Below are 19,368 nucleotides of genomic sequence, written 5' to 3' on the forward strand. Positions count from 1 at the left end.
GTGAACAAGGGGGCTGGGAAAGACGTGGCAGTAGCACAGCTGCCAATGATGGGGAGTGGGGAGGGAGGGGCGCATTTACCAATGCCTAGCTGCCTCCTGCAGAGGGAAGGCAGAGCTGGGTTGCAAATAGCAGCACCTTGCATGCTTAGCCCCGGGCAGCCTGCAGAGGGCAGCGTCCTGAGGGCACAGCCTTGCCTCTTGCAGCCCCTTGGCACTTTTTGTAGGGAGAAGAGGGGCTGGCAGAGCCCCTAGCCCAGAGGAGGTACAGAATGGGCTTCCCCCTTAGCTAGCAGGACTTCTCTGGGGCAAGATGGGGGTCCACACCCAGGGCCTAGCCAGTCTGCTGCCCCTAGCATGTCCAAGGAATGCCCATTCTGGACAGTTAGTGCCAATTCCGGAGACGACACATGGACACGGTTCCATGGGGCCAGATTGGAGGCAGCACCCCTAGAGGGAAAAGGCCCCAGCTCCCATTCCCCACCCCCTCAGAGTGGGCCAGTGCTACCAGCCTGACGCCCGTCCAACCCCCGCACACCCACCTTTCTTGTTCTTCTCTTTGGTGACGACCGTCATGGCCATGGTCCCCGAGGGCTGGCTCTCCCCGCCGCTGGGCAGCCGCGACACCTGCACCGAGCGGAAGACACTCTTGAGGGTGTTCTTGGAGCTGGCGTCTCGCTTCTCGCCCTCCTTCCGGCGCTCCGTGGGATGGGCGAGCCAGTAGTCCACCTGCAGGCCAATGACGTCTCCGTAGGGGCTGCTGGGGGACCTGGGGACAGTGGGAAAGCATCAGCAGTGGCTGGGCAGAGCAGGGGTTCACCCCCAAGGGGCAGGACAGTACCAGCTACATCACAGAGATGGGGAAACTGAGGCATGGGAGGGCCCTGCCCAAAGGCCTATAACAAGTCAGTGGCAGAGCTGGAAGAGAACCCAGGAGTTCTGGCTCCCAGTGCCAGGATACTGGGGGCCCAGCAGAGCAAACAGATCTGAAATTCAATGCCAGAATCCTGGGCTGATGGCTCCTGGGGGATCCCAATGCCCCCTGCGAACGGTAACTAACTCAGATACCTTCGGGAGGCAAGTGAACACCAGCCTGCTTTGCCGAGGGCACAGGAAGCACAGAGGTAGTGTGACTCGAGCCAGAATTAGGTACAGAGCCTAGGTCCCCCTCCTCTAACCCACTAGACCCCACGCCCCTCCCAGTTCCAGGGACAGAACCCAGGAGTCCTGACTTCCCATGTCCTTGCTTTAAGCACTAGCTCAGAGTGAGCCCCTGATGCAGGACTCAAGATGACTGCCCCACCCTGCATGGGTGGAGGTACGGGGGCACCAGCCACTCAAGGGCACTCAGGGGGAAGGGATCTGCCAGCACCAGGGGCTCCAAGAGCTGGACAGCCCCATCCCCATGATGGCAGAGGCTATTACTGAGCACATGCCCCCACGGGCAGGAAGGCAGGAACAGGCCCAGACACAGAACCACTCTACTGGGATGGCCTCGCACACAACCTGGCACCCAGACGCCAGGGTTCCCCCAGCTGCTGCTGACTCCCTGTGTGGCTCAGCTTGTCCTTTCCCCCACCCAGGCCTCATTCTCCCCAGCTGGAACACGGCAGCTATGATCTGCCCTGCGGGACGCCCAGTCACAGCCCCGCCCCAGTGTGCTAGGCCCTGCACACACACGGATGGTACCAATCTGCCCGCTGGGGCATGAGAAGAAAACATGATTCCTCATTAACGACCATGGGGCCGGTGGCCAAGGCTGCCTCACCCCACGACAGCGAGCCCACTGCTCATGGACGGCGAGGATGGGGGGGTGGCGCAGACGTCCTTCACCAGGCCAGAGGAAGAGGGGGGTGACGTGGAGGGAACCGTCAGGCTGACCACGGGCATATCGTCTCCATCTCCTGCCGAGAGAGCAGAGGGGGCGGCCGGGGTGAGGCAGGTTCTGGGCTGTGCCACTCAGACTCATTTCTCCATGGGAAGCCCCAGACCTCCTGGTTCCCCACAGGGGCTCCCTGCCCCTGGGGCATCCTGGCCTCCCCACAGGGGCTCCCTCCTCCCCTGGGGCTCCCCGGCCTCCCCACAGGGGCTCTGTGGCAGGCACCAAGTCCCCGATGCTGGTGCATTCCTCTTCCCTGGGTTCTCGTCTCCGGCCGTGACCCACTTGGAGCAGGCCCAGGCTCTGCTGTACGTGTCTCAGCCGGGCCCCTACCCATTCTGCTAGGCTGGCGGGAGATGAGCTCGCTACTGCCATCAGCCTCCCAGTCACTCCTGTGGCGTGAGAGCTCCCAGGCCCTTTCCAGAGGAGGACTTAGGGATGGGGGTGTTCTGGGGGTACCAGGCCAATGGGCGTCCTGAGCCACGAGGCGCTGTCGCCTCCATGGGCAGGTTCCACAGCCCTAGTGACTCCCCTTCAACGCTTGAACTCTTGCACTGCGTCATCCCCCTGCTCCCCAGCCCATACGGATTCAGCCCCCAGCCTCCCTGCGGGGATCCGACCGTCACGCCCTGTCCAGCTGGAGTGAGAGGTGAACAAGCTGAGCAGCAGCCTGGAGCTGGGGGAGGGGAATCCCAGGGGCAGACCCCGTTGCTTGGACAACTCCCCACTCCAGCAGCAGCAGGGGGCAGTAAAAGCCCAGTTGGAAGCAGGCCCGTTGGGCTGAGGTTGGGCTGTGGGCGGAGGGTGAGAAGAGGGAGGATGGAGGAGGGATGGGTGGGAGGGGAGGGTGTCTCAGCCCGAGGGGACCTCACCCTGCCTTTAACCAACCATGGTTCCTGGCCCAGCTGACTGCGGAGGGAGCCCTGGGCCTGTCCAGCTCTGCACAGAGCCTAAGAGCAGCTCAGGGAGGCGGGAACTGTGCCCCTGGACTCCCGACGTGGCACCAGCTCTGAGGCTGCGAGTCCCAGCCGGCCTGGACCCAGCCGGGGGCCGGCCTCACAGGGAACGTACCTGTGGCTGCAGGGGAATCTTCGATGAGGCCCACTTTAACCACCTGCAACGGGGAGACAGAGATCAGTAATTCAGGCCGGGCTGCCAGCCCGTCCAGGAGAAGACATTTGAGCCTGCTCCTCCGGGAGACCCAGAGCTGCAGGGCCAAGGTTGCCGTTAACCCTTCCCGCACCATGGGGGAAGGACTCACATCCCCACTTGCGCTCCACGAGCTCCATGCAGAAATCTAGGTGGGCGGGACCCCCCCGGATCATTGCATCAGGGCTGCCCCCATCCCAAGCACCAGCCACCCCTGGGGTGACAGCGAGCGGGGGATGCCCTCTCCCAGCCATCAACCCTGTCTGACATCCCAGTGCCCAAAGCAATGGCAGCCTCACCCCCTAAGACATAGCAGTGGGGTGTTTACAATGGAAGGGCAAGTGTTCGGAAAGTATCCAGACAACAGTGAATTCCTCCAGGCAATGGGGGCCACCCTCCCACTTTGTTCCTTCTATCAGAGAGTGTCACCCAGCCGATGCCCCAGGAGACTCTATGCAGAGCCAGACAGGCTATAGCAGAAGCATTATCCCATTTTACAGATGGGGAAACTGAGGCACAGAGCGGGGAAGTGACTTGCCCAAGGCGCCCAGCAGGCCAGTGGCAGAGCTGAGAATGGAACCCAGGATTCCTCACTCCCAGGCCAGTTCTCTCTCCGCTAGGCGGCAGTGAAGGGCTAGAAACACTAACTCCAGTCCTCTAAGCAGACCTCTATGGGGAAGGACACAGTAGAGAGGCTCTGATCACTGTTGATTATTCCCAAGGTTTAACCCTCGCAGGCCCATGCCCCTGGAAGAGGCCCAGCCCTGGCACATCTCTCCTCTGGGCAGCCTGGGCTGAGGCCCTCGGTTTCGGCCAGCCTGGCTCAGGGCCCAGCGAGCTCGCAGCAGCAGTCCCAGTGCTCTGTGGGGAGAAGGGGCTCTTGTGCGGAAGGCACTGCATTCCCTGCTCAGTGGGGGGATGGCACCCCCTGGTGGCCAGCAGAGCTCATGCCCCTCGCAGCTGCTGCAGTGAGTCTGGGGCTGAGCAGCGTGATCCAGGCCCTCTGGGTGTCGGAGACGCGATGTGGCTGGCACACCCTGGAGAGCCTGGCTCTGGAGAGGTTTTGTCTGCGTGGATCCCATGACAGCAGGAGAAGCATCGAGAGTTACCTACTTACCAAGGAGGGGGATTAACCCCCGGAAGAACTGACCCAGAACCAGGGCAGGGATTCTCCACACCCTGGGGGGTTAATTCCAGCCTGCTTTAGCCCCAACACTGATGGGCTGGAGGCAGGGAGCCCTACCCTGGGTGAGGCAGGGCTCAAACTGGAGGGTCACAATGGGTCTTGCCCCCCCCCCCCCCAGTGGCACAGCGGTGTTCCTGGGCCCTCACTGGAGGGGCCCCAGGGGGCAGCCTTACCCCAATGAAAGGAATGAACTTCTGGTAGGAGTCTTCATCTGGGCTGTGGGGAGAGGAAGAGACAGTTGTTAGGGTCTGCTGGGAGGTGGGCGGTGAGCCGGGGCCCAGCAGGCATGGAATGCCTCACCCTGGATACACGAGGGGCATCCAAAGCTCGCCAGGCTCAACGACTGCCCCCGCCCCACCACGTTAATGACAGTGACCACAGCACGTCTCCCACCTGCTGAGGGAGGTAAGTTCCCATCCCCATGCCAGAGGGGCTGGGATACAAAGGGAACTGGCGCTCCAGAAACACACCCAGATTCGGGGCAGCTTTGAGAGAGGTGGAAAGAAGGCAAGGCACAGAGAGGCCACACACTGAGTAGTGGCCGAGCCAGGACCAGAACCCAGGAATCCTGGCTCCTAGCTGCCTGCTCTAACCACCAGTCCTCACTCCCGTTCCCACTCCCAGAACAGGGACCAGAACCCAGGAGTCCCGATCCCAGCCCCCTTCTCAGTGATCTTTAACAGCTTTGCTATCCCAACTGAAAGGGTCTTTTGGGTGCCTGTAACGTGCGACCAGTCCCCTGTCGCAGGAGAGTCGCCCGGGCGACACTTACAACTTATGCTTGCAAGTCAGCATGGCCTCGGCCACAGGCAGCTGGTGGGTCACGCTGGCTCCACCCACATACTGCACGATGCGGCCCACCACATCGAACGGCTCTGGGGGCAGAGGGGAGAGAGGGATGTGACCAGCAATCCCCACAGAGCCCGCTCCCTGACTCCTTGTCCCCGAGCCCGCAACAGGGGTGAGCTGCATAGCAGAGCCAGGATGCCCCCCGCTGACTGAGTGGCAGCAGAGGAGAGGGTGCTCTCGTCGCAGTGGGGAACGGGGTGTGTGGGTCAGAGGGAATTTTACCCCAGGCAGGGGTGGCTGAGGGAGAAAGCAGGTGGCCAGGCCTCTGGCTTGGCTGCAAGGCTAGAGGGACAGAGCTTACGCTGCAGTAGGAAGGGGGCAGGACACATTCTCACACAGAGCTCCCCCTGGCCCCACTGGAGACTGCCTCCCGCACTGCTCACCGGGCTGGAGCTGTGACCCCTTCAGTGACCCCTGGTGCTGGGGGCAGGCCCCAGGGAATAAACCAGGGCTCAGGAAGGAACTGGCCAGGCCTGCTCTGTGCAGACAGAACAGCCACTGCCATAAGGGAGCCCAGGCCACATCCCACAGACCATGCCCAGCTCTGGCTGCTCCCTCGCTAGCCCCTGGGGAACAGCGACCCACAGCCCTCCCTGTCCAACGGCATGAGGGCCATGGACACAGTGCTCGGAGCTGCATGGCCCCTCACCTGTCCCGGGGGGCTCGGCCCTGCCGAACAGCTCCCTCCAGGTGGAGTCCAGGAACGTGCAGCTGTACCTGCTGTCCACCAAGCCCAGGTACTTGGCTACGGGATGGGAGCCTGTGGAGGAGAGAAAGGGGGGTGTTGCTGTAGTGCCTTTGGGGGGGGGGGGGTTCTTAGCTGTGTACTACAGTGCCTGCGGGAGGGGTCCTTCAGCCGGGTGCTTCCTGTTACCCTGCTCCTCTGAAAGCAGCCTTCCGCAGGGCCCTGTGACAGGAGCGATGGTCTAGCTGTCCCGTGAATGCCACACCCCAGGCTCCCACCCCATCCTGGGCCTTTACCCAGCTCCATGGCAATGCAGAGGCTGGGCTGCCTGGGACCCCTTTCCCAGCTGCTGTGTTGGTATCCCCACCATGAGGCGGCCTGCTGGAGCTCAAGCCACCAGCAGGGCTAGCTCTTGGCTCGGCCCCTGGGGGCATCCGCTACAGACCCAGGCATGCTTTGCTCAGCCGCCCCTCTGTGCACCCCTGGGTGTCAGCGTCGGACCCCCCCACCCATGGCGTCGCCACACGAACAGGGAGAGGCTAGAACAAGGCCTGCACCAACAGCTGCACTCTGGCTGCAGGGGGGTCAAGCAGGACTCGCGCCAGCTGGGCAGGGTCTGGGCAGAGGCGCCTACCCAGCGGGACGATGAGGAACCGCATGTAGCTAAGCCAGTCTGGGGTCTTGTTCGCCAGCTGCTTCACAAAGAAACGGAGGATGGCACTGAGGTAACTCTGCCCCCCCACAGCCACCACCTTCACGGGCCGCGGCACGGAGGAGTTGCAGTTGCAGCTGGAAAAGAAAGGACAATGGGAATGTGTGCGCTTATTGCACCCCTCTGCCTGCAGGGTACGACGCTAAATCACGCTAGGCAGCCAGCCCTCGCCTGGCACTGAGACATGACCAACTCTAGGTTGGGGCACGGGGGCTCTTTATACAGGGATCCCTCATCCTGTGGTGAGATGCAGCCAGCTCTGGGGTGGGACCCAGGGGCCATTTATACAGGAGTCCCTTGGCCAGCGAGGAAGACAACGGGTGCCCCTCCCCATACACTGTGGTAGGCAGTACAGGCAATGAGGGCTGCTGTTCCTTCCAGGCACCGAGTTGATGAGCGACTGCTATCTCCGGCACTGCCGTGCCCAGCTGTAATTACCATGCCAGGAAGCAGGCCGTAAATCCCAGCAGAGTGCTCCAGCGGGACTCGCAGATGAAAAGCTTTGCCCTGAGCAGGGCAGCAGCCCGTGGAGCAGTGACGTCAGCAACCCACCAGCTAGACAGAGCAGCTGCCGCCCGCACTGAGGAAGGTCTCCTCTGAGGGAGGAGCCAGCAGAGCCTGGCATTGCTGCTCTCTGCCACATGGAGCATCCTGGGGGGCCTGATGCCGCTCCAGCCACTCTCAGCCCTGGGACCCAGGGTGCCCCCACTGAGAGCCACCTCCACAGCTCAGAGCAGCTCCCGATGGGTTGGCCCCCCCGCCAGGCCCAGCGCATGTGCTCAGGACCAAGGACCCCTCCAGCATTGCTAACACCCAGCATGTCCACGGGCCTGGCGCCCTACAGCCCAGCCCAGCGCTGCGTCTCTAGCAGCTGATCTAGGGCAGCTGCAGTTAAAAGTGCCACACAACGGCCACCACTAGAGGGCACCAGAGAACCACCAACTTCCTTTAGGCAGCTAATAGGGCCAAAGCAAGGAGTTACCACATGGCTTTGGGACAGCCTGTCCCCCAGGCAACAGAAAAGATCAGTGCTACAGTGCAGTGTCATGGGCCCTCCCGGCTACACCATCCTAGACCCCGCCTTGCTCTAGTCCGCTCCCTGTATTTCACTAGCACTGCTTCCTTTTTCACCAGCATGCAACTGCTGGTGCAAGAGCCTTCTCCTCTGCAGTTGCTCCCCATCTCACCTGCCCAAGCTGATAGCGTCTCCTCTCCCCTTTGCTTAGGCCTCTGCCTCTCCCCTCCTCTGTCAAGCAGAACAATGCTAGACCTCTTCCTCCAGGAGTGCAAGTCACTGCAGGCGTTGCCAGCCAGCCTCCAAGCCATCAGTACTCAAATCCCCCTTCATGGGGGCCACCAGATTCAAGGCCTGGACCACAGGTAAGAGTGATTTTGCAGGAAGCTGTAACCCCTGGGGCTGCAGTGGATTCTGTGACAGCCTGCAATAGCAGGATCAGGTCTTGATGGCCCAGAGGGCCACTTCTAGTCCTATGTCCAAATGCAGAGGGCAGGGATGTTCACACTCACACAGGCTGTCCTCTCCCCAGGAAAGGAGCGTGGGCCCAGGTTTCCCCTTCAGACAGACCCCCTGTGGGGGAGGGCTGCAGGCTGACAGGGTGTAGGTGATCTGCAGAGGCAAGCGATGGGCTTCCAGCCTTTCTTGCATTTTTCTGATCTAACCAGCCAGGTTTGCTTTCGGCACCTATCCCTGCAGGATCTGATGCACAAAGGCAGGTGGGAGAAACCAACTTTCATTTATCTACTTCAGAAGAAAGTGAAGTCGGAGCGTTCTTGGAGGTCTCCGTGGGTGTGCCGGAGAGGTGGATTGGGAGCTCACTCCCCTTTGGTGAAGGGAGGAGGTGGAACTATTAGGAAAGAACATTTCTCCCAGCTGTCTGTAGAGCAGTGGTTCTCAAACTTTTGTACTGGTGACATAGCAAGCTTCTGAGTGCAACCCCCCATATAAATTAAAAACACTTTTAAATATATTTAACACCATTATAAATGCAGGAGGCAAAGTGGGATTTGGGGTGGAGGCTGACAGTTCGCGACCCCCCATGTAATAACCTCGTGACCCCTGAGGGGTCCCGACCCCCAGTTTGAGAACCCCTGCTGTAGAGCATCTAAGGCCTTGTCTACACTATGGGGGAAGAGTGATCTAAGTTACGCGTTGACATACTTAGATCTACTTTACCGCGGGGTCCACACTATGCGATGTTGATGGGAGACGCTCTCCTGTCGACTCCCCTTGTGATTCTCATTCAGGTGGAGTTCAGGAATTGACGGGAGAGCGATCTGCGGTCAAGACCCGATAAATTGACCGCCCATGCGTCAATCCCCCGGTAAGTGTAGACAAACCCCAAGTTGCAGGTGTTACTACGTCCTGCCTGTCTGACTCAGCCTGCCCCTTTCTTGGTACCTGGACTCGTAATTCTTTTCCTAGCTCTCCAGGTGCCCACAGAGTCTCCTGGAGAGAGACAAGGCTGATGGGACCTGACTTTCTAACAGGCACATTTCGGCTGTTTTTTTTTAGGGGAATCTTTCGTACCTTTCTACATCTTAAATAAGCCCCAAGCTCCTGTCTCTCTGCCATGCAGGCGGAAGGAGAGATGGCTCTATGGAACAGTTAGCCGTCTGCATTACAATCGGCTCACCTGAAAACAACCTCAGGGAACAGACAGCATTTTAAAGTGTGGAGATGGGCAGAAAGAGTGGGTAAAAATAGCCTGGCTGCATCCCCAGCCAGCTGCTGCTGAGTCACGGCCGCAGAGGTCAGGGAAAGGCCCGCATACCTGCACTGCACCTACACCTCTAGCTGCGAGGAAGCAGCCCAGTGGCGGATCCGCTGGCAATGCACGACCCGGGTTAGGAGCAGAGCTGGCTGGGGCGCAGTGGGGATTGCAGACTGTAGGCAAGGCCTAGGCGGCTCCACTTGTGCATGAAGCAGGCTGGGGTTTGTCCCTCAGATACCACAATATTCAGAGTCATAGGCAAGAGAACCGTGGAAAGATTCCAGCCCTCAGGTCCCTGCACTATGAATGAAGTATCTTACACATCTGTGGCAGCCTTCACCCTGCAGGCCCCTGCTGTGCTATACATGAATCATCCACTACTGGAATGCAGACTTCTCTGGGGTGGAACACAGCAGCTATTACATTGAGATAGTTCATCTAGCAATGAAATGCAGCCAGCTCTGGAGAGAGATGCAGGGAGGGAGTTATACAGGGAATGCTTGCCCAGCAATGAAATGCCTTTGGGGTGGGGCAAGGGGCGATTTGTAGAGGGACCTCTTGCTGAGGGGTGAGATGCAACCAGCTCTGGTGTGGAACACAGCAGCCGTTTGACAGCTTAGAGCACATAAAGTGAAGCAGCCAGGGATGTTTTAAACGGGTGGAATATAATTACCATGCTGGACTCTGGGCAGGACCCTGGGGGCTAACGGACAGGAACATTATACGGTCAGGAAGCCCTTGAATGAACCCAAGTGGCCAGGATCTTGGTTTTATTTCCCATCTGAAAACAGCATCTCAAGTGGCACAGGACTAGCATCACCCTGGGGCCGGAACCAAACAAAGAGCTCCCACTATTGGATCAACAGCCCTTCCTCCTACTTTACCACACTCCCAACTACCGCTCAGTCACTGGCAACAGGACTAGCCTGGAGGAGAGCACCCCCTGCTCAGTCCCCCACCCAGCTCCCTGCAGCACAGCACCTCCTAGTGCCATGCTGGGGTGTTGGGGCCTGCATTGACCGCGAGGGAAGAGCACCCCCAATTGAGCTCCTGCCCCCCTTCCTGCAGCACCGCCCCCCCAGCCCCACACTGGGGCATTGGTTTGGTGTCAACTCCAAGAGGAGAGTGCCCTCTAATGAACCTCCCACAACACTCATGCCACACCTTGGTTTTGCCTACAGGTCTCCCCTTCCAAGCGCTGATCTGGCCCCACCCTGCTTAGGTTGTGAGAGCTGACTCACAACCCATGGCAGGGTTAGCTAATAGAGCAACTCCACCATACCCGTATCGACAGAAACCATCTGCCCCCGGCGCAGGGACCAGAGGGCCACCGCCCTTTACTCACTATCTCTGGATCCTGGTGAGGACAGCAGACAGGACGGCCTGTACTTCCACGGTGGAGCACGTGCACACGACTGGCTTCTTCTGGTCCCGAAGCAGCTCGGCCACATACTGGCAAGGAGAGGAGGAAAGGTGAGCACAGCACGCCCGCGTGTATGGGAGCAAAGCGATCTGTTACAACACCTGCCACGAATACTCCTCCTCTGTGCTTAGCAACCAGAGTCCCTGGGGACAGGTGGGTAAGTGTGCCCCTCCCTGCACCGGTTGGCTGTTGCTGCCGAGGGCTGGCAGGCTGCGCGGGGCACAGGCAGGACAGGTGGCAATGGCCATGGGGCGTGCGTTCATTCCAGACTGCCAAGGGCCGGGAGCGCTGTGGCTGCCTAGTGAGTGGGAAGTGGCAGCTGTGGGGCAGCAGAGGCTGGTTTGCTTGGGGCTTGGCAATCTCAGGTGTGAGATCAAGGCAAGTGTAGACTCCCCTTCATGGCTCGCAGAGGCATGTTGCCTACAATGCCCACGCAACAGGCTCCAGTGAGGGACCCGCTTGGGGGCGGGGGGAGAGAAGTCAAGGCTACACAGCCCTGGTCTCTCCGCTGAGCGTGCAAACAAGAGTGGGCCTGTCAGCTGCAATCCGGAGGGTGCTGTGTACTCTGGAGGACAGGCCTCGAGAGGTGTTTGGTATTGCAGTGAGGAGGGCTAGCGAGGGACACGCAGAGACCCAGAGCCGTCAGATCACACGCTTGGCCTGGTCCGGACTGGGAAAGATCAGCATCCGCCCCAGAGCTTCCAGTCCACCTATAGCCACAGCTCGGGGAGACTCCACGCCAGGTCAAGGGGGATGCTCAGATGGGATTCAAACTCGGCCACGCAGTCACAGCAGCAGCATTAACGCTCACCTGCAGGGAAATGTCTGTGGGCAGCCAACCCAGCCCCGCCCCCTGGCACTTCCCATTCAGCCCCCGCCTCAGCTCAGCCCAGGCAATGCCCTGCACTCCCATTGCTCGCACAGACCGGAGCACCACCCAACAGGCCCCGCTGCCTGCAATGGCTCCCCGCAGAGGCTGGCTCCAGGCGACACAGCCAACGGCCCCTCTGCGGAGCAGCCATTTCCACTCCCAGGGCAGCAGGGCTCCGAGGGCCCTGGTGACCCGAGCTGTGGCTCAGTTTGCATTGGACAAGGCAGCCACTGTGACGGCAGCAGAGCCCAGAGACTGGCAGGGCTGGGGACAGGCCCCATCCCCTCGCTCAGGGCTGAGGCATGCCAGCGGAAGACAGGGAAACAGAGGGGCCTCGTCTCCATGGGTCACTGCCACCCTGCCCAGCAGCACCTGCAGGGTCCCGTCCCGGGGCCGGCCTCCTTACCTGGCCTTGCCAGTCGGCCGCATTCACCAGGATGATGTTCTCGGGCAGGGCCGTGTCTGACACCAGGATCTGGTTCAGCTGGTCATAGATGATCTTGCGAGGAATCTGTTGGGGAAGGAGGGTGAGGGGAAGGCTAAGACTTGGCAGGGCACAGGCAACACACACTGGGCTGGGCCAGAACCCTGGAGGTTCCCCTGGTGAGCTGCTTCTCCTTTGGTGCTGTTACCCAGAGCCCGGTCCCCTGCCTTTCCTTCAGCTCTGTGTATCCAGCCACCTGCCTCAAGGCCCCTGCTGCCCCCCACAGCCCGTGTTGGTAGGGAGAGGAGGGAAGGCAACTCCTGCAAGGGGAGTTCAGAGAGGTAAATCCATTAGCTGAACTAGAATGTGGCCAGGACATGGGATCTAGCTCTGTTATACACAGTGCCTGGGATATGTGCTGAGTGCCAGCGGGCAGGACACAACTGTACAGATCGTCAGGAAGATGGAAAGCTACAGCACAAAGTCTCCCCTAGTGCCGTGCTGGGGCACTGGAGCCAGGACTGACCGAAGGGAGAGTGCCCCCTACTGAGCACCCGCCTCCGCTCCCCGCAGCACTGCACCCCCTGATGCCACTGATGTCGCTCATTGCAGCCCCTGGCTCTCCGTACAGGACTCCCAGGCAACCGACTGTGTGATGAGCTCCCAGCTGTAGGTGGTGCAGGCTGGGCTCACCCCCTCATAGAACAGTGCCTGGGGTTGCATTCAGATCACCTGTGTGCTATGGCCCAGGTCCGGAGACCTCTCGCTGTCCGAGCTGTTGGTCCGTTCGCTCAGGGGTTTGGAGAGCTGTCTCTCCTTCAGCGGGGTGCTTCTCTTCTGCCGGGGCGTGTGCGCTGCACCTTCCATTCTGCTGCAGCATACAAAGGACAGTGCTGTTGGCCTGGTTCCCCGGCATGGCATAGCATCCATGGGAGAGCAGGGTCCTTCCCCCACGCACCAGGGTCTCTGATTGCAGATACACACACAGGCCCCGCTCAGGACTAAGCCACGCCCTGGGGCTCCTGTGAGCGTTTGCACCAGGACAACACTTGCCCGCTGACAAGGGGACAGAGTGGCATGGCCATGTGACTTGGGTTTCCTGGCACATTGCCAAGAGCGGGAGCTCAGCAACGCTGCTGGGTACAAACAGGACTGGGTGGGCTGGTCAGACACAGGGAGAGCCCATGTACAGTCTGTAGCCAGCACAGGCTGAGAGGGAACCCCAGGGGCGGGCTGTGTCTCCTCCTCTAGCAGCGGATCCAGGGCGGGCTCCTAGCCAGTTCAGAGGGCTCTCTCCCATGATCCGGATTCCTCCAGCAATCTCAGAGCAGCAGAGGGGGCTGTGCTAGGTGCTGGGGCTCGATCCCCACAGGAATGCAGAGCCCGCCAATGGCTGGCAGGTTTGGCATCTCTCCTGGAGGGCGAAGACCATACTGTGCAGGCCTTGGACATACGAGCTAACAAAGCACCATGGGGGGCTGGGGGATCCAGAACATGGTCAGTTCAGAGCACAAAGCTCCACGCTCCTGCCCACACCCCCCTCCCTCAGTAGGGCAAGAAGGGCATGCTCTCCAGCCCAGGCCCCTGTGGGATGAGGTTGGCACCCTCTCCAGCCTACACTCCCAACCATGGAGCTGGAGCTAGAACCCAGGTGTCCTGGCTCCCAGTCCCCTGCTCTAACCACTAGACCCTGCCACTGCACTGCTCAGGGATATTTGTCAGTTCCCTTTCCGATGGCCTCAGCCCATTAGAGCGTGCCGCTCCCCTGAAACGTGACCTTGGCTCAGATGGTCCCACCTTACTGCACAGCCCAGCTTGGGTACTGGAGGCCCGGCTCTTCCGTCACTGACTAGAATATGGTTTTAGTCCTTGCTCCTAGATTCAGATGCGCAAAGGCAGGAAGGGCCCGGTTTGATCATACCGTCCGAGCTCCCCACCAGGGGCCAGCCCAGCCAGCTGAACTAGAGCTCTGCTAGTGCCCGAGAGCCAGCCCAGCTCTGGGGGAGGAGAGGTGGAATGTTAACCAGCTCGTGCCCCCCCCCCCCCCCCCCGAAGTTCAGACTCTCCCCTGCTGGAGGCGGGAAGCCGGGGGCTTGCAGTGCTGGCAGGCGGGAAACAAGAGCTTTTCGCTTGTAAGCCGAGCAGATCTGATCTGGAGCCTGGCCTGAATGAAGCAGCAGCGCTCCCAGGAGCCCGAGGACACAGCCGCCTCTGCTGCCACTTGGCAGCAATTAAGCAAAGGCATTAACTCCAGGACAAAGCAGCCTGGTGCTTCGCTCCAAGAAGGCACTGCTTCAGCACTAAGACAAATGGGGGGGTTGGGGAGGGGTATCGATGGTGTCGTCCCCGCCACCATAGCATCTGGGAGAGGGGCCTGCACGGCGAGCCTGCGTCGCACGCTGAAGCTGCACTTTTGTCCATAGTGTCTCCAAGCAAAGCAGGAGGCAGATAGGGCAGGTTTCCATTGGGAACATATGGGCATTTGAACACACCAGGTATGTGGATCCAATCCTTCACTCAGTGCAGCTCCGGCACGGCCCCACTGCCTTCACAGCGGGAGAGGCCCGGTACCCACAGGGAATTGGGGACGGGATGGGGGCCCGACACCACACAGTCAAAGGTTCAAATACAGCCACATCGAGATTGCCCACAGACCATCTAGTGCTGGAGGCTCAGAGCCATAAGGCATCGCCACCCTCCCTGGCCTGGGATGGAATGGGCAATAGCAGACTGGACCAGAAACCCCTGGCCAGGGGAAGATGCCTAATGCTGGGTACTGGATGCAAAATGCCACACAGTCCTCTGAGCGCCCAACACCTGATATGGGGAAACTGAGGCGACTTAGTGAGAACCACACATTCCAAGGGCAGAGCCAGAGATGCCACCTAGGCCTCCTGACTCCTGCAACATCCCCTTTCTCTCTGGGAGGGTCTCAGGCTGTTCAGGTGCAACACGCCAGGTTGTTCTGGCGGGGAATCTCGGCAGGGCTGTAACCAGCAGTTTGCTTTGAACCGCTCCAGTTCAGGGCCAACTCATTGGAGAGCACAAAGCAGGGGTTGCCTCCAAGGGGCAAACCCCACTGATCCTGGTGATCTCATCCCCCAGCCTGCTAGTGTGCGACATCAGTGACCTATGTCAAGCGAGGGATGCGTGCCCCTGGGATTTTGGGGCTGGAGTAAAGCCCGCAGAGAGCCTGTGCTCAGGGAGAAGTCAATAAACCAGTTCAGTAAGAGAAATCTAGTTCCACTGGCTGTGAGGTCCAGGAGCCTCCTCCCTGGGTGTCGAGCAGAATCTGACCCTCAACCCTGCAGAGCGCTGGGGAAAGGGCCCACCTGGGAACGGACAAGGAGGTGGAACCTGTCTATTAAGAGCTACATCGAGACAGGTCATGGAAGGGGAGCAATGGCTGGTAGCTATCAGCCTGGCTAGGAGCCAACTTTCTAAAGGGGAAAGGGAAATGACCTATTCTCTGCCCTCTGAGCCAGCCAAGCCCTGCCCTGGGCTGGCCTGGAGCCAGTGCCCCTAGAGGCAGTCACCTGCTGTTCTATGCAATCCACGTCTCCCATCCTTGGTTTCAAAGCAGGCAGCTTACCTGGGTGATGCCATGCTCTGAAGCTCCCCCTTGCTGCTCTTCATGGGCGTCTTGACTTTTTCGGGGATGACTAACGTGGTGCTGGAGTCTCCGAACGTGTCCTGCTCGCTCGCTTCCTACGGACACGGAAAGGGAATGAGGAGGCTCCAGAGCTCCTTCTGGCCATCAGCAGCTGGGGCCCTAGCGGGGGACAGTTCGCAGCCAAAAGCCACCGACTATGTCGTACCAAGCAGCCACTGACTGGAGGTGCCAACTTGAGACAAGTTGGGCTCTATTGTCAGAGGGGCTGTATGCCCCCATCCTGAGCTCAGCTTCCTGGCACTCTACCCACTAGGCCATGCTGCCTCCTCGGGCAAACGGGCACCAGCACAGGGTGTTACCTTGGGCATGTGAGCTTCCCCAAAAGGGAGAGGCCTGTACATGCCATGTCCCCCTTGCTCCAGCTCCTAAGCCAGGCAGAGCACCGAGGGGAGAGCAAGCCAGCGCGGCTGGGGCATATTACCAGGGTGTCTATTTCGTTGAGGCTGTCGTCCAGGTTTTTATTCCGCGAAGGTTTCAACTTGTCCCCGACGGCTGCGTCCATCTGAAAAACCAGCCAAGGGCAGAAGGATGGGGGGTTTACAGATCTGGGGCAGACACTGCCCTACTGCGCTCACTCCCCCTCAGCCACCCCAAGGGCCGCTGCTCAGAGCCACTGGCCCAGCCGGGATCCCAACAGTGCTTCCCAGATCATCCCCTGGAGTCCTGCCCCCCTTGGCTGAGTGCTCCGTGGAGACAGTGAAGCTCTTTGGGCAAGGTATGAAGGGCCAGGCACACTCCGGGCATCCCCTGGCAGCACTGCCACTGTGCTGAGCAGGAACGCTTCATGGCCTCCTTGGGCTTCACTGCCCGTCTGCCTGTGTCCACCAGCCGGCTTCTGGCTGACACTGGACTGGCAGCTCTCAGTGTTCGTACAGCACCTAGCACACCGGGGGCTCGGCCAGGAGTGGGGGTACTGTATGTTGCCGAATACAGATAATCAATGCTGATAAGAAGCAGCTTGGCCTTTTACAAACACTGGTGTTAGAAAACCCAGTTTGTATGTGCTGGGCTCTCAGGAAGCAAACTCTGCCTAGGAGCTGGGGAGCACAGCAGTGCCAAAGGGGAGGCCCCACTGCCCTTCTGTGCACCAAAGCTGCCTGGACTGAGGGAGGATTGGGGGGCAATTCCAACTGGCCAGGATAGGTGCTGGCTAAGATTTTAGTGACTACGAGGCACAGGCAGCTGCCCATTGCACTGACAGGCCGCGCTGCTCTGCCTCAGCCAGTCCCCAGGCCAAACGGAACGCAGCCGTTCAGCAGTGCTCAGGGAGGAGCTGGCACCTCTCCGTGCCCAGCACTCCCGCAGCCACCTGGCTCCAGCAGAGATCCTGCGACTGCATTCACATGCGTTGAAAGTCGAGGTCCGAGCCTCAGCGTGACACGTACCAGCTGCGAATCACCACGCAGCCAGACCCACATGGGCACCCACATGGGCCCACTACATCTGGCACCCCCAGCTGGAACACGAGACCCACTCCCTCCCTGTGCGATGACTCACCGGGCTGGTGGCATCTTTGCCCAGGCTCCCCTTGCTGTTAAGGCTTCCAATTTCTGTCTGGGAGCTGGACTGAGACATCCCCTCGAAGAAAGGCCTAGCAGGGAGAGATGCAGCGGATCAGGGAACAAAGTGCTTCTGCAGACCCTGGCCCAGGGCAAGGAGAAGGTTAGAGGGATTCAAGCCCCAGGGACAGCCTGCACGAATCCCGGGCGTATTTCAGTGCCTATGGGCCGGCCTGCACGGTGGAGACTTTGGCTGATATTTAAAGCCCCATTTCCTCCCACGGTTTGCACGGCTCTGCAAGAGGCACTCCGCACTGGCACAGCAATGGACGCTAGCGCAGGGCTTCCCATCCCTTCCAGGTTCCCCGGCACCATCTCCACTACGGAGCATCTAACGCCCAGACTGGTTTGGAGTGACAGGCTCACCTTACCCACAAGGGGCTCTCTCCAGGGGCCTCTCTCCCTGGAAACGCTGCAGTGCTGCTGGGCCCCTCCTAGCTCCAAGCAGGGAAGGTTGGGGGCTGGGCAGACACACAGCAAGCCTCGTCTGCGTGAGAAAGCTGAGACGGCGTCAGTTACAGACCGAACTGAAACCGCTCCAGCTAGTCTGGTGCCAAAGGCCCTGTGAACGCTGCAGCTCAAGTCGACTGGGAACAGGGTTAATTCAAACCGAGATCAGAGTGTGTCCGTGTGGGGATTTGCACTGATCTCCCTGACACCACGCGAGTGTGTGCGCCGATCAGCCTTGCTCTGGTACCAGAGGGGCCTACGTCAGGTTAGCCTGAGTCCCGGGTCACCCACAGAGCTGCAGTACCATAACACCCTGCAGGAGTTCAGTCAGCACGCAAGCCTGCAAGGCTGGTTTGGGCTAGGCCAGGCTTCTCTCCGTTCGACTCGCATTGGTCCATTTACTGGGAGCGCTAACCCCACTGCACCAGTGTGAAACCAATACGAGTCCACACACAAAAGCTGCAGCGATTTCCCACAACCCAGTGCAACGTCTGGGAATGGGTTACAGCTAAATCGCAACAAGGCCTTCTCTTACATCCAGGCGGCCTGGTACCCTGGCTTCCATTCACAGCTTCAGTCACATCCGTCTCCAGGAGAAACATACACAAGCCATCCATCTCGCATGCCTTCCCCAGGAGATGGGGGAGCCGAGCTACAGAGAGGGGAAGGGCGCAGATGCCAAGGCCCTTGGGTGGCAAGACTGGGGCAGGACAAAACCAGGAGACCCAGCACCTCGTCCCCTGTTGTAGCCAGTGTGTGGCCGAAAGCTTCTGCACAGTCAGCTACAGCTCAGTGCTCCTGATCCGGTGTTTGAACCCCACCCCACCAGGCCTTGAGCCCAGCAAGTCCACCTCAAGCTCTGGCTCGCGGCAGCCCTAGGAAGCAGCCTGGCGTCCAGGATGCAGTTCGGGCCAATCAGAACCAGGCTGGCGTTTAGGAGAGCCGCGCAGCCCTTTGCCGGGGCTGCGGTGCTATGCCAGGGCTGGATCAGAGCAGCGAGGGACATGAGGAGCTACAGCGATGCTGAGAGCTGGGCAGCACGGGGACAGCAAGCACCAGAGTCTGGGGGGGGGGCGAGATCACTGGCTGTGCTCTGTGGGGGAGAACAGAGCACAGCTCAGGTGCGGGAGGAGGAGATGGTGTGTTATTGGTAGGGCTGGACTGGCAGCCCACGCTTGCTTTGGGAAGGGGAGTGTGTGTGTGTGGGGGCGAGGAGTTTGGGGGGGGGGGGCTCAGATTGCTACTGGTGCCTGATTAAGCACGTGTGATGTTGGCCTTGGCTGTGACTCACACCGAATATGGCCCGTGATCTAAGGAGCCGGTTTTCCACAGCCCCTGATCAACCTGTCAGCAACAGCGACTCCCAGCCCATTTGGCAATGCTGGAGAACGGCCCCCATGCCCCCTGCGATGGAACTGCACTCCCCACAGACCACCATGTGGGTAAGGCACAGGGCTGGGAGCCAGGACTCCTGGGTTCTCTTCCAACTTACGGGAAGTGATTGGGGTCCAGTGGGTTAGACCAGACCAGAGCTGGCAATGGGGATTCCTGGGCTCTATCCCCAGCTCTTGGAGGGGAGGGGAGTGTAGGGGTTAGAGCAGAGGTGCTGGGAGCCAGAAATCCTGGGCTCTGTTCCCAGGTTTGGGAGGGGAGGTGTGTCTAATGGTGAGAGCAAAGGAATGAGCTCCTTACTGGGGTCTGTGAAGCACCGTGACTGAAGCCATAGCTCTAGGCAGACGGCAGGAATCCTGCTCAGGCAGCCTCTCAGAGTGCCCAAGG

The 19,368-nt window shown here is 60.0% G+C and overlaps 1 protein-coding gene across 3 annotated transcripts in view; it reads right to left on the minus strand.

Moving 5' to 3' along the window:
• The window catches only part of PACS1 (phosphofurin acidic cluster sorting protein 1), a 97,545-nt gene that overhangs the window by 3,655 nt on the left and 74,522 nt on the right, over positions 1 to 19,368 (minus strand). For 2 of the 3 annotated variants that reach the window (XM_074957817.1, XM_074957815.1), the window contains exons 10-22: positions 17,078 to 17,171; positions 16,002 to 16,082; positions 15,500 to 15,615; positions 12,640 to 12,778; positions 11,890 to 11,994; positions 10,535 to 10,641; positions 6,380 to 6,534; positions 5,710 to 5,820; positions 4,984 to 5,086; positions 4,385 to 4,427; positions 2,948 to 2,990; positions 1,766 to 1,901; positions 540 to 766 (exon numbers count right to left, since the gene is read on the minus strand). In XM_074957817.1, coding sequence (XP_074813918.1) covers positions 540 to 766; positions 1,766 to 1,901; positions 2,948 to 2,990; positions 4,385 to 4,427; positions 4,984 to 5,086; positions 5,710 to 5,820; positions 6,380 to 6,534; positions 10,535 to 10,641; positions 11,890 to 11,994; positions 12,640 to 12,778; positions 15,500 to 15,615; positions 16,002 to 16,082; positions 17,078 to 17,171 — 1,460 coding nt within the window. The remainder of the gene's footprint in view (positions 1 to 539; positions 767 to 1,765; positions 1,902 to 2,947; positions 2,991 to 4,384; positions 4,428 to 4,983; positions 5,087 to 5,709; positions 5,821 to 6,379; positions 6,535 to 10,534; positions 10,642 to 11,889; positions 11,995 to 12,639; positions 12,779 to 15,499; positions 15,616 to 16,001; positions 16,083 to 17,077; positions 17,172 to 19,368) is intronic. The other variant, XM_074957816.1, reaches the window with a different exon arrangement.

Source organism: Natator depressus, chromosome 7 (assembly GCF_965152275.1).
Source record: "Natator depressus isolate rNatDep1 chromosome 7, rNatDep2.hap1, whole genome shotgun sequence".
NCBI lineage: Eukaryota > Metazoa > Chordata > Testudines > Cheloniidae > Natator > Natator depressus.